The sequence below is a fragment of the Anguilla rostrata genome, chromosome 18 (genome assembly GCF_018555375.3).
Source record: "Anguilla rostrata isolate EN2019 chromosome 18, ASM1855537v3, whole genome shotgun sequence".
NCBI classification, from domain to species: domain Eukaryota; kingdom Metazoa; phylum Chordata; class Actinopteri; order Anguilliformes; family Anguillidae; genus Anguilla; species Anguilla rostrata.
The window spans coordinates 5,819,389-5,845,096 of record NC_057950.1 but is presented as its reverse complement, the minus strand read 5'-3'; the positions used below and the strand labels follow the sequence as shown (position 1 = coordinate 5,845,096).

Sequence of the window (25,708 nt, the reverse complement as noted above, 5' to 3'; positions counted from 1 at the left end):
CTAACATTAGACAGCAGTTGCAGTGGTTCTACGCAGTAAGAGCTCTCAGTAGGACTGTCTTCAACTCACTGGGTGATAAAAGCTGTAGCGTATGTCATAATTATCTTACAGAAACTGCAAAGAAAAGGCCCTTTACTGCAGCGGTCCGTCAAAATAATTAAATGCCTTGTGTTGAATATAATCCACCAAAGCAAGGGATTACAAAGAAATAAGAACTAGAGCAGTGCTTTTGGGACGTTCAGACGCGTTCGGGTTACGTTCATCCCGTCTAAAGCCAGTCGCATAAATCAAAATGCCTTGGTTCTGGCCAAATGCAACCAAAAACATTTGGCAACATTTGGCAAGAGGCACAGCGGTCAGTTTGATACGCAAGACACCCCTTGAAAGGGCAGTAGAAATGGTGCAAATGCCTCGGCACAAAACGTTCCAGCTGCCATTTAAGCAAACACTTAACGTGTGTGCGCAGTGGAACATTCACCACATAACAGAGAGGCGCACACAGACCATTAATTACAGCAGATTGTGGGCTACAGAGAGGTATATGGGGAATAGTGGGTATTGAACACTACCTTTCCCCAGCGTAGCATCAGTACTGCGTGAACGTCCCAACGCTCTCAGTGTACGACCTGCCTTATAATGAAATAACAGAAAGTAACCCAGTGTCATCAGCTGTAAAACCATGTTTAAAATATGGCTAATTAGGTAGATTTTACATCCACCAAACAGACAAACACAAACACTGCGAGCTGAGGGGACAGCTTTGTCATTTACACAGCACCGCAGCTCATAAAGTTTCACAACGGAATGTGGGCAGTAGCGTTCATTGTTGTTTTATTTGTATACAACAAAAAAAAAGGCAATATAAATGCACCAAAGACCCCAAAGCAGTTTTCAAATCAAGGCTTACACATGGCAAAAACAAGGAAATGAGAAGGACATAAACAAAAACAAACAAACAAAAAAAACAACAGCATTGGTTCCCAAATGAACTCCCTCTCTTCTCAGTCTTTGCTTCCATAAACCCCACAGATCCAAACTAAGACGCTTTAAAATCTGTAGAAAATCAAGCTACACAAGTACAGCTTCAGAAGAAGGTGCTTCTAAGGGAGATGGATTTCCAGCTGGCCCTCAAAGCAGCACATAAATCTGAAAGAAGTGCACTGCGGAAAGACTCGGGAAGAGGAGAGCCGGTGGGCGCGCACCGAGTACATTCTGGTGCGCGTTCGTAACAGACTACAGGATAAAAACGATAACCGATTGGTTTATAATACAGTCCGACATCCAAACTCAGGTGGCAGCGCTAAGTGCTTCGCGTTGCTCAAAACCCGAACAATTCCACTAAACCAAAAAAAAAAAAAAAATGTAATTAAGGGCTAACGGAGGACGGGAGAACAGTTCCGTTAGGACACAGGGCAGCCCCCGTGGTGGGGCACGGTTTTGGAGATGCACCTGTACCACATGCGTACAGGACTGCGTCAGCGCTAACCTCTCGTAGTGCCCCAGAACTACGCTTGGCCGCATTAACTCTCAACACTACACCACAGGTGTAACAGAACACAACCCGAGCGGTCTTCCAACAGAAAAAAAAAGAGCGGGAAAACGCGGGCAGCTTTATTCGCGACGTTGGGGCAGGAGCGAGAGAGACGACGACAAAGCCGCGGTCCACCGCGCGTCAGTTTGTCGGTTATTTTTGGCGTTCGTTGGCAGTGAAACCCGTTACAGGCCGACAGAGACAGGGATGGAGACGGAGAGAGGAAGACGAAAAGAGGGCAGCGGACTGGGGGGGAGCAGGGGGGGCTCCTAACTGAGCTGCAGCCCGGGATAGCTCCAGGGCAGGCTATGAACAAAAGCACTTCTCCCCCGGTGGAACAGAGGTGCAGGAGAGAGGAATGGTCTGCCGGTTACGCGGTACACAGGGGAAGCGTATGGCACACAAGCTGTAAACGCTGGATATGATATAGAGGCTGGACTGGGGTGGGAGCTGGGATGGGAGAGGACAGTCCTGGGTCTCCACAGGGGGACAGACGGACAGACAGACGGACAGAGACGCGCAGACTGGGGGGATGGGAGAGGACAGTCCTGGGTCTCCAGAAGGATACAGACGAACAGACAGACAGACACAGACGCGCAGACTGAGGGGGCATGGGATGGGAGAGGACAGTCCTGGGTCTCCACAGGGAGACAGACGGACACAGACGCGCAGACTGGGGGAGGGGGCATGGGATGGGAGAGGACAGTCCTGGGTCTCCAGATACAGGATACAGATGGACAGACAGACGGACAGACAGACAGACACAGACGCGCAGACTGGGTGGGGGGGCATGGGATGGGAGAGGACAGTCCTGGGTCTCCACAGCAAGACAGACGGACACAGACGCGCAGACTGGGGGGGGGGGCGAGGCCTCTATGTGAAGGTCAGCCCCGCCTCGTTGTACACCTTGAACACCTTCTCGATGGCGTTGACGTAGGCTGCAGTCCTCAGGTCCAGGCCCAGGTTGTACTTGTTGGCCGTGCGCATGATTTGCTGTGGACACACAAGGCACCATTTTTAAAATGGAGCCCCAAACCAGGCTTTTCACAAGCACAGCTACCTCCTTAAAAAAACGGCTGAAAGAGTAGATCGGTCAATTCCTTTATACTGGTCTGCAGCCGACGGCTGGCATCCCGATCCCAGGAGCAGCACTTAAATGCCGCTTTTCTAAAGCTGAGTAACATGGGAAAGTGGTCATCTGCATTCATTTAAGACTAATAACTCATGTAATTATGCCTTTACGGCTTTGAACACAACGGTGTCCAGAGGCACTTCAGCCACTCCAGAACTGGGGGTTCCAAGCAGAGGCCAAAGGAACAGCAAGACATTGAAGCATCAATCAATAGATGGTATATATTAATATATAAAAATATATATATTTTTAAGCTTTTAGGACACAGCCAATTACAGTTTTAAAGAATAACAACAATACAATGATGAGTATTATTATTATTATTGTTAATAATAATAATAATATTAATAGTAATCATCATCAATTAATTCATTTTAAAAGATGGGGGCATTAGGCTTTCAGCATTATTAGAGCTCCAGAGAGGGGAATATGGGGCAGGTGAAGGAGACTCAAATGGGTGGGGTGTGCCGTGTTTAAATTCAGCTGAAACAGAGTCGGCCCGACTCCAGTTACCTGCAGCACCCTTTCTCACGCAACACAGACGCTGCGCACAGAGAGGTGTGTCTAACAAACAGTCAGCTGCGCACAGAGAGGCGTGTGTGTGTCTGCGTGTGAGTGCGTGTGTGTAGAGGTGAGGGAGGATATGAACATGTACACAATGTCAGGGAAGTGGGGGTTGTGAGAATATCATATGCACCAAATAAATCCAATGAACTTGGGCTGCAAATTTGCCTTAACATTTTTTAAAGCCAAAATACCAACAAATTAATTTGGCTACTTCCTTTTTTATTTTTTTTTAAATAAAGAGTTTTCCTTCCTGCCCTGCTCCGTGCAGGTCAACAGCGGCCCTTCAACATGAATTCAAAAACTTGGAGGGAAGTCAAACAAAAAACTTTTAATGGGCATTCCACTGGCCTAAGACACGAGCAACAGGAAGTGATGTCAGAGCTGCAGCTTTAGAGGCTAGAAACACAGGGACACTCACCCTCGCTGATCTCTCCATGGTGTAGGCCAGGCCGGAGTGCACTATATCCTTCTCAGAAGCACCCTGGGAGCAGAGAGAGATGGCACTCATTACGAACCCCACACATACACGCACAGACACACACAGACACACACAGACACACACAGACACACACAGACACACACAGACACACCACACAGCAGGAAAAAGAATGAATTCAAACCATCCAAGAGCTAACCGTGTTTATTCGTTCCACCATCCACTCTTCCTGAAGGCTTCTGCTTGCGTGCAAGCAGTAAAACATTGCGAATTGCTTGTACGCCATCACCAAATGGGATTCCCAGTGATGGGAAACCACATAGACAATTACTGGTGTCTAAAATTAAACAGAATAACGTGCCTCCCAGAAGCACACATAATGGGACCGTCTACCATCTGTTCCGTGTTTCCCTTTTAGTTCCTGCCACAGCTGAATGAAATGGAGAGGCAAACAGTCTTTGCAGGATTGCGTTTGGCACAAAGACCCCGCACTGTGAGGGCCAGCGCTGCGAGGGCCGCTGGGATTGCCCGGGGCTCTCTCTCTCTCACGTGAGCTCTCCCCGCGCTGCACTCTCCCACAGCGTGAACTCACCTGTATCACATTACAGGTGTCCCCGCGCCACAGCCCAAATGGTTCAAACAAGCTGACCAGCACCGCACTGAGGAGAACTGAGGAGTCAAGTCTAACTGCTATTTTAATAAAATAAACTAGTGAAACTAAAAAAAAACTGGAGTGGTCCATTCTCTAAAGGGTAATGTATATCAGCCACAGGCTCATCTCCTTTGCATGTCTGATCTCTCAAATTAGCATTGCCGTAGCCAGACTCAAACAAACAAAAAAAATTAATCAATTTTCTAAAATGACAGGCCGAGAAGACAAAGTGCAATACAGGCTAGAATGACAAAGCAGCTGCATCTATTGTTTTGAGATAAAACAAGCGGCAGTGTCACATGACACCAGTGTGGGTGAGGGTGAGAGTCGGGCGGGGCAGGGCGGGGCACAGCAGGGCGGGGCAGGGCACTCACAGCCACTCTGGCCTGGAACTCGGCGGTTGGGACGACAGGAATGGCTCCACCGTGTTTCCCAAACTTCCTCTCCAGACTCTCCTGGACCGACACTGCAGGCAAACAGCACACAGCTTATGGCACATCTTAAACACTGGGACCCTAAAATGGCACCCAACACAATTTATAGCACATTATGATCCTAAAATGGCACCCAGACATGCTCTAGCACTGTGGCATAATGGTTAGGGAACTGGGTTTGCAGCTGTAAGGGTTCAAGTTCAAATCCCAGGAGAGGGTAGTGCCATTGTCCCCTGGAACAAGGTACGTGACCAGAATAGTTTTGGTAAATATATCCAGCTGACTAAGCAGCTAGTATGGAACACAAAATAATAATTATAATTTAAGTAGCTCTGGATAAGAGTACGTGCTCAATGCCTAAAATACAAATGTAATGTTCTCTGATAAGACATTTTTTTTTTACAGCTTTATTGACGTCATTTCTGAAAAACTATCTGAAAAATCAATGCCCAAGGAAATCACAGCTTAACTGTATGCACACCATGAGGTCACCATTTCCTAGGGGGCATATTAAATGCTTTACATGCAAAATGTTTCTTCCTGGATTACGTCAGCAACCTTTCAATGCATTTTGATACATATTTTCTTGAGTTTTAGGATTAAATGGCAACACACTGGGAACAAATGTGAACTTCTGCCTTTAAAGTAATACCAATCGCGATGCGAATCACTCGCAGTTATAAAAATAAAATAAAAACAGCAGCCAAAAGCTTTCAATCTGATGGTAAGATACAATGCATTATGGGTAATGGCATCTCATTTCCTCAGCTGCCCTCAAACTTCCATTACAGCTCCCACACCCAGCAAGCACAAAGCACTTCAGACCAGATTTTCATTTTTTTAAAATAATAATTTATTTTATTTATTTCATTTTTTAAAAATAATTCAGAATCAGTTCCTGTGAGAATTCTAATCCCACCACCTGAGAAACTTGCGGGAAGTAAATCAGGAACCAATCTACGGATGAAAATGAGTTTCAGGTCATTTTTAACAACGAATGCTGTGTTCATGCAGCAGTCGCCAAGGAAACCATGTAATCAGTGAACATCAGTTCCCTCAGGGATTCAAAGGCCCTTTCCATGCACTGCACGCTGGGAACAGGGCGACCGTGTGGAGCACGGCAGGGTTACACTGAAGCTGCGCAGGTGTGGGCTCCTTCAGCACTCGGGCGGGAGGCATGCTGGGAAAAAAAAAAAATCAGGAGCTGACAGGCCCTCTGGACCAGCAGACAGTCAGTGCCCAAGGTGTTGTACTTTGCCATGTGCCATGGGGTCTTCAGGTCATCTACTGAACGTCTCATCAAAAGAGCATAGGACTCAGCACCAAGGACCTAGTCAAACTCCCAGAGTAATGGGCTCGCCACATCTGGCCATGTAATCCTAACCTACATCTGCCTGGCTACACACACCCTCGCCACTTTTATTTCTGAGGTCGTCACACCAAAAGAGAACAGAGTTCTCAACTGACCTCCACGCTTAAATAAAGGAAGAACGTTTAGAAACTCCCAACCCTGAGATCACAGACAACCTTATTCTCAAGGGTCAGAGAGCAGGGCTCTGATGGGCCAGGGAAGCCGCCCAAATTTGAGTGCGCCTGGCTCTCGGGATCTGGTGCTTTTAAAGCAGGGCATGCTGGGAGCAGCAGGGTTCTGCGGGGAGAGAGGCGGGCCCCCGGCGCGCTGATCGATTCCGCGTTAGTGCTGCTCTTACAGGCAGAGCAGGAGGAGAGTCCTCACTGGACGGGCAGCCCCGGCCACAAGCAGCCAATTAGCAGCCAGCCTCTGCCCCCCCCTTCCAGGAACATCCAGCTCACATGACTGCCAATAATGCCCCGTTTCAGAGGCCCGGAGAGGGGGGGGGGGTTGGGGAGGGGAGGAGGAGGGCGGGGGCACGTGAACCAGTCCAGAAACCAGAAATGCACAGCGTGCGGGTGGATGGAGATATTTATTACACTGCAGAGTATTAGTGCCACACCCTACTGAATGAACCACTGCGGAGACGCGTACGCAGCTTGTGCGCACACACACACACACACACACACACAAACACACGTGCGCGCGCGCACACATAATGCACAGTCACAAGTGTCGCTAAACCTCAGGCAGGTAAACCCACAGCAACAGAAACAGTGAAGACAAAATAACACCTTTATAAACAGAATGTTTAAACCAAAACATTCACTAATTACGATACAGAAAGTTAAGTGGAGATTCAGTCCAAAATTAGCAATGAGGATGTACATATTAATTTTAAAATATTTAATTTGAAAGGGGAGCCCTAACTAGTATCACAGTTTTAAGATCTTTGAAATTCTGTCATACAGAAACCAAAGAGAAAGACGAACAAACATAAAAGGGGAAAAGGTGCGAGTGCTCCACCTGGTGGTTGCTCCTAGTAATAGCAGACAGTAGAGATGCCCGTAAACAGAGCAGACTTACACAGCAGGTGGTAGTTGGAGTCCCTCTCGTACTTGAAGGTGAGCCGGCCGTAGCTGACGTGGTTCAGGTTCTTCAGCCACTCGAAGTAGGAGACCGTCACACCGCCAGCGTTCAGGTACAAGTCCTGCAGGAGACACCCGGCCAATCAAATCGCATCCTAATCAAAAGCTCCGCCCCCACAACCCCAATACCGCCCAACCAAGAATGCAACACATGAAGGGCGACTCCATGTGAAGCACAAATTCGCCCTTGCTTAGTAGCTAAACTGTTCCATCCCATAAACACAGGCACTCCATTCTGGCTCAAAGCCCAGTGGATACGCACTGGACAGACAGAAAGGGCCCTTCCCTGTAACCCAACCTGTGTGAAACGCAGCGGAATGTGGTTTTGGGTGGGCTGGGGACGGCGCGTGCTGGCTGGGGAACGTGGGGGAGGGGGAGTTCCGCAGTCCAGCCGGCCTACTGTTTATCAGCCCCCAACCCGCACGTTAACCTCCCCCGCCTCGCCGCCCAACACCAGAATGATTAATGTCTGCCTGGAAACACTCCCAAAACGGGAGCACACGCACCTCTCTCTGGGGCACAGAGATATTCCGAAATTACCCACAAATCTCTTCTGCCCCGCCCCGCCCGGCTGCACGGGTCCAGGGGAGACTGGGGGAGTGGATGGGTTACAGCACAGCGGGAGGCCATTCCTTCCATAAGCACACACAGGAGAGGAGGACTGAGCACTTCAACTCTTCACTCTCAGGATCACATCAAATACAAGTTTAAAGCGATCCCCCCTTCAAACTCTCTCCCTGCATAATCATGCATTTCTTTAAATTCTTTAGAAGCAGATGCGGTTGAAAGAAAGTGACTTTGCAACTGAAGTCTTGGATGTAAAATTCCTCAGCCTCCATCGTGACTGAGCCACACAAAAGACTCAATGATCCACAGATCGCACGATGAATTTTTATGCTTCAGATTTAGTGCCCTAATTTACTGTACTGAAGAAAAGGGCTGTGTTCTGCAGGGCCGACCACGAGCCAATAAATCTCCTCCGTGAGGCGTCTGTGTGAAAGCCAGTAAGCAAGAGAGCATATTTCATTACAGAAAAAACTCGAGCTGCACTTTATAAAATGGACTCCTTTAGACGGCAGTGAAAATAAACTGGGTAACACGCACACACGCACGCACACACATTCTGCACCCACAAACATGCGTGCACGCTCAAAAGGGCCAATCCCGCTTCAGCCACAGGCCTCTCGGTGTGAGGGGCTGCGGGTTTCAATCCTGAGCGTTAAACTAGTCGCCTACGCTTGACACAGGAGTCTCCGTTCACCCAGATGCACGCTACACATCCGTGGGGGTTGCGAACCCAAACCCCCCTTCCCTGTAAGGTACTTCCCCGGTTACACCTCACCATAAAGAGCACACGCGCCTGTCTGCTGTGTCGGCAGGCCTTACCGGGATCACCATGATGTTCCTCTCCAGGAAGATCCGGTCCGCCTCCGGGGTGGTGGGGCCGTTGGCTCCCTCAGCCACGATCTGAGACAGACACCATCCAGAGAGCAGAGTGAGACTCTCAGCCCAAGAGTACAGAGAATGCCCTGCACATGGCCTGCTGAGCAACTCTCTACAGACCCTGAGCAACAGGGTGCACATACAGAGCCAAAACACACAAACACCATGGTTTTGTTCAGTTGAGTTTGAATGAGATTTAGGTATACTGACTAGCTACAGGAGAATTTGGTAGTAGCCATTTGGCGGCCATGTTTAATTGTGCAACTGACATGGCATTTACATTTTACCCTGTTGGTGATGTGAGTGTTTAGTGAGCTGTCGTTACAGAAAGAATGTGCTCGGTCAGTACACCCTTATCATGCTGCTGCTCTACCTAAAAGGACATTTTATTATTGCCCTGTGCATGAACTTGGTTAGCATGTGGCTCAATAAACACTCCCATGCTAAAAAGAAGCAGTGACACTGTGCTACACAGGACAGGCTGTAGGGGGCGCTGTGGTGCAGGGGACAGGCTGTAGGGGGCACTGTGGTGCAGGGGACAGGCTGTAGGGGGCGCTGTGGTGCAGGGGACAGGCTGTAGGGGGCGCTGTGGTGCAGGGGACAGGCTGTAGGGGGCACTGTGGTGCAGGGGACAGGCTGTAGGGGGCGCTGTGGTGCAGGGGACAGGCTGCAGGGGGCGCTGTGGTGCAGGGGACAGGCTGCAGGCGACCTCTGACCTGGGCCTTGATCTTATGAGCGTTCTTGCGGGTGAGCTGCATCTCCCCGGCGGCGGGGATGAGGATGTTGCAGTCGGCCTCCAGGATGCTCCCCTCGTACGGCTCGGCGTTGGGGAAGCCCACGATCGTGCCGTGTTGCTGAGAGTCACACAAAACAAACATTTTATTCCCCCACCGTTTTTCTTTACAGCTGAATTAGGTAGAGGACAAAAGATTACATTTACACCTGTTTGTCTTAGACACCTTTTGTTTCCAACAAAATACTGTATTGTGTAAGTATCTGTAATGCAAGCTGTAATCAGAACAGCTGGGTTAATTATTAAAAGTCTATACATAAATGTATAATCCCTGTGATGGTTCTGATATTTGCTCAAGCCTCTGTACAAACAGCAATCAGCAACTCGCAAATGAGGTCATGAGGCTTTGGCTGCAGTATCACAGAACAGCCCCTAGGTGGCAGCGTCCCTCCACCTGCTGTGTCCTTCGCATTATAACCCAGTGCTGGGGCCCGTTTAACAGGGAATGGAAACAGGAAAGGCTACAGTACACCCTGGCGTGCCACAATCAGCCATTTCAGGCTCTGTCCCCCTGGGAGACCGGGAGTCTGAGCCCCCCCGCTGCCCCCCACCCATACCCCCCCCTCCGCCTGGGAGACCGGAGTCTGAGCCCCCGCTGCCCCCCACCCATACCCCCCCCCCGCCGCCCTCACTGAACCAGGAAGCAGGCCACGCCGCGGCCCTCACCAGCTTGTAGTCCTCCAGCTCCTTGGGGTCGATGCCGTTGGAGTTCCAGATGGAGCCGTCGATCTCGCCCACGCCCACGCAGCGCGCGCCGAAGCGGTGCAGGTAGCGCATGGAGTGCAGGCCCACGTTTCCGAAGCCCTGCGGGAGACGGGACGATGAGGATGAGGAGGAGGAGGAGGATGAGGAGGACGAACGATAGCGCACGCGTAGCCTAGCCCCATTCACACGTGCCTGAGCGCTAGTGCGGCGTTAGTGTGGCTCTTGCACATGAAAGCAGGAGCACAGCTGCACAGCAGGGGGCACTATAACCCCCTCAGGCCTGAACTGTTCATGTGTCTAAACTCAGTGGGATACGGGGAGGAGGGGGGGTCACACCTGTACTGTACACTGCTATTTACATCCAGCTGGAAAGCAAGAGCCTTTAACACTGGCCCAATAGTCAGTCAGTATGGTTCGCAGAAATTATTGTAGTTTCTTTGTCGGAATTAAATTCAGTACAATACAGCCACATTCACATTCACATTCAAATGCGCGTGTGTGTGTGTGTGTGTGCGCGTTTACATATGCATGCATGCATACACTAGGCGTTCAAAGTAAACCTGAATTATGATGTCTTGTGTGCCCTCTGCCCTTTACACAGACGTTAAAATCCTTTCAGACACTTCATTGTTTCTCTCGCCCAGAGACCCAACCTTGACATGTTCTTTCCAGCTGGATTACGTACTTCAAATTTAATGTCCTGGAGAGAGCTGGCTTAAAGCAGCTTTGAGAAGCAGCCAATGTACCACGTTCTCTGTACATTAAATAAATAAATCTCCTTTTGTGTGCGCCTATAAATCCCTCTGAAAATTACCTTCAGGATGAGACCATCCCTGTGCAGGGGCATGAAATTAAATCCCTCCCCCTCCCCTCCCTCCCTCCCTCTCCTCCCTCCCCTCCCCCCTCCCCACCACACAGGACATGGAGAACGGCTACAGCGTCTGACGGTGTGCAAGGGCTGCAGGCTCGTACACAGTAGAGGAGATACACACTGCAAACCCCAGTGTGATACACACAACCCAGTCATAAACCACATTGCAGTAATATCACTACGCTGCAGCTCCAAAACTATGACCGCACTGTCAGGAAGTGGAATTCAGTAGAGACCGTTCAACAGTGAGGATGGAGCAATGCTAGAGAGAGAAATGTGTATCGCATGTTCCTGAGGGTTTAAAAGGGTCAATGTTTGCCTGTCTACATCCCTGGAACACCAAGGGGAACGAGATGAGCACCAAGCCTCCCACAAAGGCTTAGCACAGCCACTGGGTCTGGCGAGACCGTGTGTGTCACACACACACTTAGCGTAGCGGCTGGGTCTGAACGGGCCGTGTGCTGTCTTAATTGAACTAGCGAGTCTCGTCAGTCAATCAAGCAAAAATGCACCGGGTCAATCTGAGCTTGTGATCTAACGACTAACTGAGTTTTAGGCGATTAGCTTTATTGTGCGCGCTGGCACTCTGTGCAGACGTCCAGGAACAGCTTTCCTGCAGCAGTGCCCGCTCATGAGGTTATCCTTGAGCTACCCTGAAAGCCAACTAGAAAATGTCTGAACTGCTTCCGGCAGCAGAGGCAACAAAAACAGGAAGAAAAGCTTGCTCTTATAATATAAGACAGTTCATAAGAGCATCTAATAAATACAATGCATGCAACATACAGGCTTTTGATGGTGGTGAAAGACACGATCGCTCCTGCAAATACCCCAGACTTTTAACCAAAGCATGTCACTAACACAAAGGCACAATCAAAGGAAGTCATTTTGCTCAGCACAACGGAGGAAAGCATTTCTTTGTGAACAGTGAGTAATCTGTAGGAACATTACCAAGGCCTCAAGGTTTAAAAGGCGTCTCATGACAGGCCCAGCGGTGCGCTGCGGCGTTCAGTACCTGAATCGCGAAGGTCTTGTCCCCGAACCCGGGGACGAGGCCCAGCTTCCCCATGTAGGCGGCCTCGTTGATGAAGTTCTCGATGCCGTGGAAGACGCCGCGGCCGGTGGCCGACACCCTGCCGTGGATGCCCCCCTGGCTGATGGGCTTCCCCGTCACGCAGGCGTGGGCGTTGATGTCCTGCAGGGACACGAGCCAATCACAGCGCTCGGGTCAGGCGGGGAGAGAGAGAGCGCGCGCGGGGGGGGGGAATCATTTAAAAAGCACACGTCAGAAAGAAAGCGGCCATTTTAAACTGGGATGGGGGGGGGGTCAATTCCATTTCAGTTTAATCAGTTCTACAAATGAACCGAAATTCATCGTGTAGTCTCACCATGAGGACCAAATAAGAGCCAATGCCAGCCCAGTAAAGCAGGCCATCACGAGGCAGAAAACTCTGAACAAATCCATGAGAGCCAGCCAGAGACGTAGGCTCTACAGAGGAAACTGCTCCATGCGGACGCCCATTATTCACTGCGGTTTGGGACAACTAAATCACACACGCGCACATGCGCACACGCACGCACGCACGCACGCACACAACTGCGGTTTCGATCGGGTCTGGTGAGCAAAAACACAAAAAACATAAAAATAACTGAGTGGAAAAAAAGGTTCTGGAAACTGGAAATTTAATAATGCGCCAAAGCAGAGAGGATCCCAGGGCAGGCACACAAATCACAGCAGCCAATCAGCAGCAAGCCCTCGCAGCTTCCACGTGATTGACAAAACACACCACATGATCACGTGGAAGGAAGTCAACGGAACCATGTTTTGAATGTGCTTTTGATAAAGAGCATGTCATTCTTTAAAAAAATATGCAAAAATGATTTAGCTTCATTAAAAACTAAACTAAGACACAGTCTGCTCTCGAGAGGGTGTGGGACACAGGAAACGCCACCGTTGCCCAATCAGACGGCGAGGCTGAAGACGGCGCTGGAGGAGCGGCTGAGGCGGGCCAGGACAGGGCCGACAGCCAGACAGGATGGGAGGGGCAGCCCACGCAGACATAGGCCCGCTTTGTGCCAGACTGGCACACAAACGGCTGGCTGGGGGGGGGGGGCGTGGGAGTGCCAGGGGGGAGGAGCCGTGGGAGTGGCAGGGGAAGGGGGAGGGCAGCGTATTCGCATGCAGTGCGCTCTAGTTTTAGATTTATAGTGACTTCGCTGCCCCGGGTCCGACGCTAAATCCCCAGACTTAATTTAATTAAGCGAGCTGCATTAAAACGCTACTGTAAAAAAAACGCTACTGACAGCGCTGCCAAACACTGTCATTTTTATGCCCATCCCAAGAGGAAGTATGATTCTTGCGTGCGTGCGTGCGTGCACTCTGGCAAAAGACAGCCCCTTCACGGGAGGACAGATCTGGCACCGTGTCCGTGCATTTCAAATGGCCGCTGCTGCTGTGGCCACACTGACCTACACAGTAAAACTGCAGGGGAAGAGCCGCACGAACGCAGGTTCACTCACCGCAGCCTTCTGTAACATCTGCCTTGTGACAGACGCATTAACCCTACTGACGCTCATCAGCGCTCCCCTGGGAAAACTAGCCTGGTGGGTCAAAAGACCAGTCTGCAGCTGCTCAGTTGTGACAATGCAGGAAAATGCTATTTTTGATTTTGATTTTTTTGAAGTGATGGGTGTGCATGGGCAAAACTGCAAGCTGCTTGAGACAGAACAAAGGCAAAAATCATAAGGGGAAACAGCAGGAGAGATGAAAGCAGAGACCAGCGTTTCCCCCTAAAACAAACTGCAATTCTTCTGACACAAGGAGACATTCTGTACAAAAAAGGCCAAAGGGACCAACTCGATTTAAAACGGGACGGAGGCATGAGACCACCTGACTCAGCATTTACGCAGGACGCAGCCGTGTATCTGTAGCTGAAGGAAGGAGCGCTTAGCGCTAGTGAGAGCTAGCACAGGGGCCCAGCCCTCGCGGACCGGCGGGTTCTGACACAGCGCACCGCTGGTGCCGAGGGAAGGGGGGGGGGCACAGGCCCACACGGGCTGCAGCTCGCGTGCTTTACCGGTGAGTCACTGATCTGATCCAGTCGGTCTTGCGCAAAGAAAACAAACAGCGCTGTGTTGTTCGGTTCAAGTGAGTCAGGCAAACTAAGGGAGGGGAGATTGTGAATGGCAGTGCTGTTAAGCGTACGCTATGCTTAAATTCAGTGTTCTTTTCCCCTGCAGACTACTTTAAATTTCACACAATTTAACGGCCAGTTCAGACACAAAGATTTGCCACGCGATGAGCTGCAACTGGTGACACTTCTTAAAACTCAACAGTCTAAAACTGAAGATGAGGCGGAGATGTTGCTTATGGTTACCATAGCAAACAAATCTATCCACTCCCCCGTTTACAGTGGCTTCCTAGTTGGTTGCAATACTCATCGGGCAAACATTCAGGTCAATACAGCGAAAAAGGACAAAAACCGTAGCAATAGCAAGACGGTTGCTGTAGCAGCGGCACTGCTAATAAAAGCAAAGCTTCGTAAAAGCAAACACCACCACGCCCCGTGCTCACCGCTCATCGCTCATCCCCCCCCCCCACCCCCACCGCACCCACTTATCAACAGCCCACTAATACTCATTTTCTACGGGAATCATTACATGGTGAGATTCATTACGTGAAGGGCCCCAGCTCAGCTTGTCTGCATTGTGGCCATACAGGGCGGGTAACAGACAGTCTGTAGTGGTCTGTAGGGGCCTGGGAGTGCTGGTAAAACACAGGGGGCATGCTGGGGTCTCTCCAGGCCATTAACAGCTCCAGGCTACAGGCATTAGGGCCATTAATAGGCCCAGCAAAACAGACCCGTCTAATCCACTTTGGATTCACCACCTTAATGAAAGTTCAACTCGGGGACAGTGCTGGTGATTGTTAACCCTGCAGATCTTATTCTCTGAGACACACAAACTGCTCTAGACATGGTAGCAGATCCCTGCATTACCCATGATACAATACACATTCAGTCAGACAGAGGCAGATAAGACTGCACTAATCACACCAATACACACAAACAAGCGCTGCCTACCGCCTGTACTGTGGTCACGCAACAAAGCATAAAAAAGTTATCTATGTGATATGGGAAAACATTGACAAGCTGATATGGCAGGCAGGACAAAAGACTTGCTTATCAAGGAAAGCATGAACGTGCAAACATTCTTAATCCTCCCTGTCTCCTGCAAACCAATCATGAGCAAACACAGATTTTAAATATAAATATTCCCATCTCCCTGCGCTGGCTATAATCAGCTCACATCAAGCGCAATGCCGTGGTGCCAGCATACTGCGCAGCTAAAGGGCATCTCAGTGACATCATCAAAAGATCATCTGATCCTACCCTTCAGCCAGACCTCTTTGTTCCGCTACATCTGGGTGCTAGGCCTGTCCCTCGCACATGCCTGCTCTGTTCTGGAGCCCCAGTGGTGAAGTGAGCTTCCAGCTGCAGCCGTGACAGCAGAAACCGCGCCCATCTTCCCACTGCAGTCGTGACAGCAGAAACCCCGCCCATCTTCCCACTGCAGTCGTGACAGCAGAAACCCCGCCCATCTTCCCACTGCAGTCGTGACGGAGTGTAGCACAGTGGGTAAGGAACTGGGCTTGCAACCGAAAGGTCGCAGGTTCGATTCCCGGGTAGGACACTGCCGTTGTACCCTTGAGCAAGGTACTTAAACCGAAATTGCTTCAGTATATATCCAGCTGTATAAATGGATACAATGTAAAAATGCTATGTAAAAGTTGTGTAAGTCGCTCTGGATAAGAGCGTCTGCTAAATGCCTGTAATGTAATGACAGCAGAAACCCTGCCCATCTTCCCACTGCAGTCGTGACAGCAGAAACCCCGCCCATCTTCCCACTGCAGTCGTGACAGCAGAAACCCCGCCCATCTTCGTCTGCAGGCTGAAGACCCACCTCTTCAGACGGCACCATGGCTCCCTGGACTCTTCCTTTATGGATTTCCTTAGTGATAATCTAACAGCCATACCCAAGTTAAATCAGCAGAGTGGCATTAACTTTTGTTTACAGTACTAATTGTTAATTTGTTTGTTTATTCAATTCAATAAAATTTATTTGTATAGCGCTTTTTACAGAGAACTGTCACTAAGACACTTTACAGAGTGGCAGTAACTCTACACTTATTGATTGAAAGGTCATGAGTAAATGAGTAAAAGCCACATTTTATCACGTGAAGAACTCCCTGCAACAGCGACTTCTCTTCAGAAGGCAGCCCAGCTGCAGGCACAGCAAAGAGAACAGAACGCTCGTTGCTTCACTCACACAGAGCACCATGTGAGCCGGTTCATTTAAACACAAGGAAGATTTGGTGGAAATGGTGGAGCACTGGGAGCTCCACCATTTCAGCCACAGGGGAGATGAAACTCAAGTGACAGAGGCTGGAGGAAGCCTTGCTGATTAAACGGGCCCTTCACACAGGAAACACTCATCACACGGTGAAGGCTGTGCCAACTTCTGCCAGCTCAAGAATGTCGTCACTCTCAAGAAGCTCAGCAAGAGGGCGTACCGATGCAAGGAATGCAATTTACACACACAAACCTTCTAGCAAACAGCCACATTATGAGTCTGACAAGGTGAGCATACGGTTGAGAGCCAAGTTCAGAATAAATGGAATATCAATAATCCATTTTGAATTTAACTTAAAAGTAGCTGTTATTACGGGAATACGCATTGCCTTTCAGAATAGCAGATCTGCCATCTTGTTGAAATTTCACGCTTCTCAGAACAACCACAATTGGTCGGGGTCTTCCATGCAATCGACCTCAACAATGAAAGCGGGAATTATTTTTCATTTATGGTGCTTCACAGAGCTACACAAAACAGCTCTTGATGTCTCCAATGGAAAAATGGGGGGAAAAAAAGGGATAGGCACAACAGAGCACTTGCACTGTCTTTGTGAAAAAGACCCTTTAGAGAGCAACGGCCTTTTAGGGACAGATTTCGTACATCGCTCAGAAAACAAAAGGACGAGTGAAAAGGACAAGCTTTTTGGAAAGGGGCCAAGCGGTGCGTTGTGGGTACTCACGTGGTAGCCCATGGTGCTGGCGTACGTGTCAGCGATCCAGGACATCTCCCGCTCTCCAGTGCTCATGTCGGGGGCAGGCACGTCGATGCCCGGTCCTAACATGGCGGGGGGGGGGGGTGGGAAGAGGTGAACACGTGCGATGTGGGTCAGGGAACAATTCCATTAGCCACAGGAACTCACAGTAGCTCAACTGGGTAACATTTCACAATCAAGCTTGGCTGCGTCCTGGAAAACGCTGCACCCGCACTACTCTCTGGGATTCACTGTTGAGTAACTGGAAGGTGGGCGGCTCATCAATTAATGAGGTTCCCGAATGACGTTGGGCAGCGACAGAGCAAAGCACACGTGGGGAAAGCTGGCTCAGGTCTTAACATTCAGATAACGTGAAAGCCCGGCCATGATCACAGAGCGTTGACCGACAAAGCGTCCCCTCCAAAAATAACATGGGCCAGCTGAGGTGAGAAGGGCAGCCTTTCTGGAGATGGGCGGGCAGAACCATTACCAATCAGAGGAGGGGGGAGGACGGCGGCCTTGCAGGGCCCTGCGCATTCCAGATGACGCATGTCGGCTGGACAAACAAGCGGATTCCTGCAGCGAGGAGGCCGGTGTCTTCACACAGCCATTACACATTAACCCGCGAGGCGCCAAGGTCAGCGCGGGGCCCCATGGGCCCCAATAACAGGCTCTGGCATCCGCACCACGCAAACACACTGCTACTCTGCACACGCTCTCCAACACTGCACCTGCACTTACACCCGCACCACGCAAACACACTGCTACTCCACACACGCTCTCCAACACTGCACCCGCACCACACAAACACACTGCTACTCTGCACGCTCTCCAACACTGCACCTGCACTTACACCCGCACCACACAAACACACTGCTACTCCACACACGCTCTCTAACACTGCACCTGCACTTACAGCCAGCACCATGCTCACACAAACCAGCCAAACAGAATACCTGCCATCGCCTAGTAAAGCACTGAATCAAAGGGAATATCCACTGGGGGGGGGGGGGGGTGCTAGATAATATGAACTCATTTGGTTCCCATTTCAAAACTACTACCTTTGGTCATTCACTTTTTAAAAAGCCATGATCTTTGATTTTTAATGCAGCAGAACAAAGAATCATGGGATTATTGGCTCTCAGGCTCTAAAGTCTCCATTTATTCCAAATCAAATCAGCGACAGCGAACCTCAGACCGGGACACTGGGACCTGTCACCTGCTCCATCAGGAAAGGGAGACGCTGGAGACGGGGAACGAGCAGTGCCTTCAGTGAATTGCTCCATTGTGTTTATGAACAAAGGCTTCAACATTTCTAAGCGCAAATAGCAAAAAGGCAAACGATTTTGAAACGCGAACCAAATGAGCGACACATTTAGACGCAGATAATAATGGGGTGCAGATTCTTTTTTTGGCAGAAGGCTGTTGAGTAATTGCAGCCCAAGCACTGCAATGCCTCAGTGTCAGATTGCAACTGATACAATGATTTACCTGCCGGCCATTGGTAGTGCTCATTAATGCCTTTTCTCAAGTTTCCTCAACACATGCTTATGTTTACAAGCTCCTCCAATCAGATGCAAGCTTCCTTGCATACATTAATGCCACAGAGGTTTGAACCCCAGTGGCCTCCACAAAAGAAAAGCACAAACATACCAATAAATCCCTTCTTGGCCAGCTCGATAGTTAATCTTCTCGTGATCTTTTCCAGCTCATTGTCCTGTGTGGGTAAGAAGAGGCTCATTAGACAAACATTTTTTTTAAACCAATCAGAGCAACAGGAGCATAGGGGGGGAGGGCACACGCATCAATCTTCCTCTTTGGCTGATATTCAGCCGTGGGGGATAAGGGCCAAAAATGTGCAGATGCCAAATGGGGGGAAGGCCACTTGCTCACTTTTACTGTGGAAGCCTTCAGAGAGGAAGTGGAGCGCAACTCCAGGAAGTCTGGACCAAGCCACGCGCGTTTTTTTTCCAAAAGCGTGCCAGAGGATTTGCCAGCCATGGGCATGCCAGCTGACAGCTCAGCCCGTCTCTTGCCAAAACTGATGCCAATCGGTGAGGGATGACAACCAGTAATTAGAATACTGCATGTGACAGGAAGTGGGGCGCAAACTTGGGGGTTTACAACTTCCTGGGCACAACAGATATGGAAAGCTTTGGAAAAATTATAATGGTTTCAATCCATGAGAAACAATCCTTTCCTCCACTACATTCAACACCCATGTTTTTCAAATGACACTGGACTGTGTTCTGGCAAATGAAGTATTACAGGGTGAAGCTCTCCACAGTCTTAACTGAATTGTCATTTGGTCTAAAGTAAAAAAAACTTTTTTAAAGTTTTGTGTTACTATCTTCACCAAAAATTAAAAATCCACTCTGAAGACTCGCACACAATCATGGTGCAGGATGAACAATGCTAGGAAGGGGGGGAAAGACTAGTTTGGGGGAAGAGAAAAACGAAAGCCTGCATTTAATAATGCAGCGTTACGATACTTACAGAGTAATGCTTTGGGTTGATTTTCACTCCGGCCTTGGCTCCACCGAACGGTACATCTGGAAGAGCGAAATGAAGCGTGTGAGAGAGGCCACTTCAGCAGAGTAAATAACTTTACTGTTCAAAACGCCATGAAAAAGTACTGTGTTGCCTTCCCGTACAGAAGGCCGAAGCCTGAGTGTAATTATAACACAATTTTGGATTGCGAAGGATGCCGGTAGCCATTTTAGAAACGCCGACTGACCTCTGACTGGCCCTCGTCGGTACGGGCACCCTGACGTGGTGCTGGGATGTGTAGTCTTTAGGAGCACAGCTCCGGCGACACTCACCCACGACAGCACACTTGTAGGTCATCAGGGAGGCCAGGGCCTTCACCTCGTCCTCACACACGTCTGTGCTGTACCGGATACCTGGAACGGGGACAAAAAAAGACGATTAAAGTTTTATACAAAAACTACGGCAAGCAGCCAGCCCTCTTAGCAGACACACAAATCTGAAATAAGGAAAGAAAAGGCAAGCACAGAAAATCTAACTTTGAAACTAAAAACTGAACATTAAAACAAGTGAAAATAACATCAAGACAATTTTTTTTTAAGTAGTGAGAAAAGCTTTGCATACAAGTACCCCAGCAACCTCAAAATCTATGAACTGCCATTCAGTAGCAGCCATTTCAGTCATACAATGTAAATTTCATACAATGCTCCCTTGCAATCGCCATTCGCTAAAGTTTTTTGAAATGCATTTGGAGGCACCGGGTTTGCGCTGGAACAGAACACAGGGCTCCAGCGCAGAGGCACATCAGGGCACATGGTCCTCCCAGAGCCATGCCCCGCAGGGCAGGGCCCCAATCGCATTCAGAGTCCGCTTCACGCGTCTGTTTGGTCTGGCCAGGATCACCTACAGCACTGCCCTTTACGCTGAAAGCTGCTGCAGCCGTGAGCGAGAGCCTTTCAGATCGCAATCTCAAAGGGGCGCAGATGCCAAACGTCATTCACCGACCGGAGTGGCGCCGAGACAAACGCTTTGAAACGGCAGGACTCAGACCGCTCGATCGCCGCGGTTCATCGCCAGGTCACCGGCGGAATCGCCCGTGTCACGGGCCCCGTCCCGGCGAACGCGGGGAGCTGCCGGTCAAGTTACGCGCGCCGCAGCCGTGGATCGGGAACAGCAGGCAGGCGCGGGGGAGGTCCGACTTGGAACTCTGTAAACAACTTCCAGGAAGCCATTTAACACGCCATCGGCGAAATGACAGGGGAAGCCCAAAGACCAGTGGGCCCAGCCTTCCTCTCTTCAAACCTCTGTAGGGCGAATGAGAACAGCCATGCCCTGCGCATCAAAAAATAACAGAACTTGTATATCCTGCTTGTGGTTTGCGGGTGACAGTTGCAGAGTGCATTCCCGGATTGGGAGTTGGGCCTGTCATGCACAGCCCCCCCCCTGTCCACGGGAAGGCCGAATCATCTTCATCTGGGGCGACATAGCTCAGGAGGTAAGACCGATTGTCTGGCAGTCGGAGGGTTGCCGGTTCAAACCCCGCCCTGGGCGTGTCGAAGTGTCCTTGAGCAAGACACCTAACCCCTAACCCCGAACTGCTCTGGCGAATGAGAGGCATCAATTGTAAAGCGCTTTGGATAAAAGCGCTATATAAATGCAGTCCATTTACCATTTACCACCTTCACTGCACTAGGCATCGTGGTTACGCTCACTGAGATTTCAGGCAGCTGCTCCCACAGCGAACGGGATCCGAGCGTCCTGAACGCCAGACGCCGGGAAGCCCGAAGACGGCGAGCTCCCGAGACGGCCCGGGAAAGGGAGCGCGCTTCCGCTACGCGCCGGGAACACCGCAGCCAGTCACCTGAGCGCCGAAAGCGGCTGGGAAGAGGGCGGAGAACATCCCCGTCTCCATGGCGACCGATCAGGAACATGGCCAGACCGCCCAAACCCACACAGTAGGTGTGGCGATCCAACTAACCACAGGAGCAGTGGGAGGAAATGTCAGCCTCGCCTTCGGGTACCTCCCAGTCATGTTCTATTATTTAACATTACACCACCATTACCCTAATGGAAATATAACATTGGACTGACCCAAAAAAATATTAATATATCATGCAATATCAGACATCCCGCTCTGATTAGAAATGACACTACATCAAAAGGAAAATTTGAAAGAATAAGTGTGCTGCTTTATCTTGGGACTTCACAATGCGTGAAAAGTGATCACACGAAACCAGCATACAGCCAAAGTGTGCCTTTCAAACACGAATGACGAACCCTCAAACAAGTAAACAAAACCTGGCTCCATGCAGTCTCCATGGAACACAAGGCCTCAGTCGTTACTGTACTGTGTGAGCGGCTGTTTAAAACACACAAAATGGTTGCAGCTGCGTGTGGACTGAAAACTCCACTTCTGAGAGGGAGAGAGAGAGAGAATTTCTGTGAGCATAAGCCAGAGCCCGCTCCCCCCCCGCGTGATGACTCACCCTCCCAGCTATTCAAACCCCAGGTCTGGGTCTGCTTTCTAAAAGGACGATGATTTGGTGGAAAGCGGGTGCGGCCTTTTCCACCAGCCCAAAGTTTGCAGGTCTCTCTTGGCTAGCAGGGTGGGCACTGCTGCTGCTGCTTTGTGCCATAACGAGGAAGAGAGACAGGCACTACTTTCAGCACAAGGGTTTAAAACTTCCACATTAAGGACTACATAACACTATGAATGTGGTTCCTAATGCCAAAGAACTACACCGGTGATAGAATATTTTCTCTGGTGAAAAAGCGCTATGATAATGTGTAAAGAGCCTGTACAGAAGACAGAATCACCAACTACAACGGTAAAATATACCTCAGGTTTTAGAACTGCAATGCTTAAGACTCACAAAAAGTTGCTTTATAAACAGTGTGAGCTGTACAAACAGTGCAAATTTATTTACCTGCGACAGGAATATTACATTCAACCCTCCAGATGTCATTCACTATCATTAAGCGGTGAGATCCATGCTAGATATGGACCATCTGCTACGGACATATTCCATCCTGGACAAAGCAGCTTGCGGTGACATCATAACAGTAGCGCTGCGTTCAGAGGGCACCCCGTGCCCCTCTGCCATGACCGAAATAAAGCATGACAAAACACCACCCCCCATACAAGGATACGCAACCCCCAACCCCCACACCCACCCCCACCCCCCAGATACTGCCACACACTGGCAGGTTGCCAGGAAAACAAACAAGACCAGTGGCTGGATGAGGCAGCAGTTGTGCCATGGAAGGCCTGTCAAGGGCAGCCACACAGGGGGTTTATAACCGAGCAGCAACTTCAAACGGGCTTAGAGGACCCAACACACCGAGGGGAAACGCTTCCATTCTGCACTCCTGAAGAATCAGGAGCAGATCAGCTCTTTCCTGCATCTGAAGTGTTCACTGAGGCGCAAGAAATCACGTGCCGTGAAAGTCATGCAATAAACGCCAAAAACCTCCAGGACAAACAGTACAAATTTGTTGCTTTCAGGATTAAAAAAATAAGATAAAACTTTTTAAATCTCACTGAAAAAAGGCTTCTTTTCAAAGTATCTGTTTCACTGATTCTTTAGCTCTTTAAACATAACTATTACTAACTGATAATCATGGCACAGCCAGTGTGCTTGGCAAAATAAAATCCACCATTCTGCCATAAATCACACCTGGAGAGGAGCTGTCACCTGCAGGGAGGCAATATTAACCATAGGTCAACAAACTTCAGACCAGTTCCTGAGCTCCACCCTCTTTCTCCATGGTAACCAAACGCAGAGCGCGCGGACGTGTGACAGAGACGGACCCCTCCGGACCGGGGGGGAGGGGGCGGGGGGCGCCAGGGGACTTCACGCTGCAGAACTGCTGTGAAGGCTACCCAATCAGCGTTTCACTAGATCACGGTCACCAAAAGACAACACTCTCCACTGATCCCACGGGGACGGTCGACACGCGCAGCCACAGCTGCCCTGTAACATTCCATTCACAAATACACGGTTACAGCAGGGGGAAGACTACTGCAGCTGAACCACCACATGGGACAATAGGTGGAACAGCCATTTTGTTCTGAAACTAATGTTTAGTACAAAAGTACTTTTATAAGATTGTACGTTTTCCTGTGTAATTTCAAAGAAAGGAATACTAATCATTGAAAATTCTCTGAAATATGCATAAGCATTTTTCCAGGCATCTAAACAAACCGTTTCAAACATTTAGCCCAGCTGTAAACCCGATTCAAGACACCTCCACTTCTAGCTGCATGTCAGGTGCATGGCAGACTAATGTCCTCTTCCCATACTACAGAGCACGCGTTCCATTTCCCAGCAGCCACTGCTCTCGCCAAGCCAATCAGACCCCTGAAACTCTACTCCATTTCACGACAGATCATCGGCACTAACCAGAAGTTCATCTCAGTCTTAACACTGAAATCTTTCTCTCTATCATTGACGAATCTCTTGATCCTGGTTCGTGAGTTACTGTGAATAGCCTATATACTGTATAAAATGGGGTGTGGCTGAGGACAAAACATGACAGCTGGCACTGAAACACTTGATGCCACCAGACTGTCTCATTCCACACAAACACCCTTTCAGCACGCAGTTATTAAAATGGCATTAAGACAAGAACGTGCCATATCCTCCTATTAGAGCCAACCTGGACAAAAGTCATGCAAACCAACAGTGCTGTGCTGTTCTGGTTTTGCTGCAACAACTGTTCAAGACAAAGGGTGTGTACATAACAATTTTTGCAGCCCTACCTATGCAGAGCAAGGCAGGAGCAAAGCAGTCGCCCATCTGGTTTGTACATACACCATCTTTGGTCGAGCCAAGTCCATTTAAGACAAAAAGAAACTTAATGTGTGCTGTTGGTAAAACTCAAACATTTAGAGCGGATATAAGCAAGATTCCTTTAGTAAAATAATTATAAACATTTCTCAATAAGAAAGCCTGTTTGCTATGATACAGCAAGAATTAGTCTAAATACACCCGAACAAGCACTCGAAAAGTCACTTCAATAAACTAAGCTAACCATTTCCCACAGAGGCTGGAAAATGGTCCAATGGCCATGCCAGAACGGCGCAAACACACACACACACACACACACACACACACACACAAATACATTTAATTCGCATTAATGAGGGAAAACAAAATTTTTATCTGGGGCTATGTTTGTTTCAAGTGCCTAAAACTGTCCCTGGAGGTTGCATGTTCCAATCCCGTCTGGAAAGCTGGCTGTTGTGTTATATCAAGGGCACGAGTTCCAAAAAAATTGGTTTTCACTATTTATCAGCATACCACATATGCATGATGCACGTAAACAACATAACGCAAAGGAACTGGATTGTCTGCATTCCTAAAAAATAAAGTAAAGAACATTACAGAAACAAGAACGTTTCATTTTATGTTTACTTTTAAGGTTCGGCCAAATTTGAGCAAATTCGCTTCAAACGACCTCGACCACTTGTACTGTGTGGCTGAGTACAAAGTTGCAAGCTAGCTATGATACATGCAATAAAAAGTTGATTATAACGCCGACTACGAATGAACACGGCTGCCTAGCTAGCCAATACACGGTGGGTCTCTCAAAGATTTATACTTCTCGGGGAAATCAACGTTGACTTACTCAATGTCATTAGCAAAGTTAGATAGCTAGACTGCTAACGTAGAAGTTTGGCGTTAAAGGTCAACATATAACTTTTAACAACTAGTAATCTGTTTAAGCCAGCTAACCCTGGCTAATTACCAGAGGTCCAAAAGGTTAACGGTAGCTAACAAACATACATTAGCCAATTTTACATGGCTAGCTCGCGCTGACTTTTCTGGACTGACTGGCCAAGTCACTGTAGCTGACGGTAATCATGGTAGACAACTTAAGCCAAATTTATATCAGGCGTTTTAGTGAGTCCAACTAAATGTAACGGTAACTATTAAGCAAAATAGAAAGTTTTTTTCCGCTGCTCCAAGTAGCATCTAGCTAGCAAGTCATAACGATAAAAGTGGACGGACTAAACGGTTTGCTAATAGTTTCTCAAAAGTTGCAACAGCCCGGC

The 25,708-nt window shown here is 49.1% G+C and overlaps 1 protein-coding gene across 2 annotated transcripts in view; it reads right to left on the bottom strand.

Moving 5' to 3' along the window:
• Positions 1-814: 814 nt before the first annotated feature.
• LOC135244585 (glutamate dehydrogenase, mitochondrial-like) overlaps positions 815-25,708 on the bottom strand; it is a 25,613-nt gene continuing 719 nt past the window's right edge. The window contains exons 2-14 of one of the 2 annotated variants that reach the window (XR_010327005.1): positions 19,986-20,066; positions 19,660-19,715; positions 18,817-18,880; positions 17,152-17,246; positions 12,076-12,255; positions 10,154-10,291; positions 9,411-9,548; positions 8,638-8,718; positions 7,190-7,313; positions 4,693-4,784; positions 3,649-3,711; positions 2,309-2,524; positions 815-2,204 (exon numbers count right to left, since the gene is read on the bottom strand). Coding sequence is in view for 1 of the 2 variants with exons in the window: in XM_064317015.1 (XP_064173085.1) it covers positions 2,405-2,524; positions 3,649-3,711; positions 4,693-4,784; positions 7,190-7,313; positions 8,638-8,718; positions 9,411-9,548; positions 10,154-10,291; positions 12,076-12,255; positions 17,152-17,246; positions 18,817-18,880; positions 19,660-19,715; positions 19,986-20,066 (1,232 nt within the window). In the remaining variant the exon portion in view is untranslated. Of the gene's footprint in view, positions 2,525-3,648; positions 3,712-4,692; positions 4,785-7,189; positions 7,314-8,637; positions 8,719-9,410; positions 9,549-10,153; positions 10,292-12,075; positions 12,256-17,151; positions 17,247-18,816; positions 18,881-19,659; positions 19,716-19,985; positions 20,067-25,708 lie in introns of both variants that reach the window. The other variant, XM_064317015.1, reaches the window with a different exon arrangement.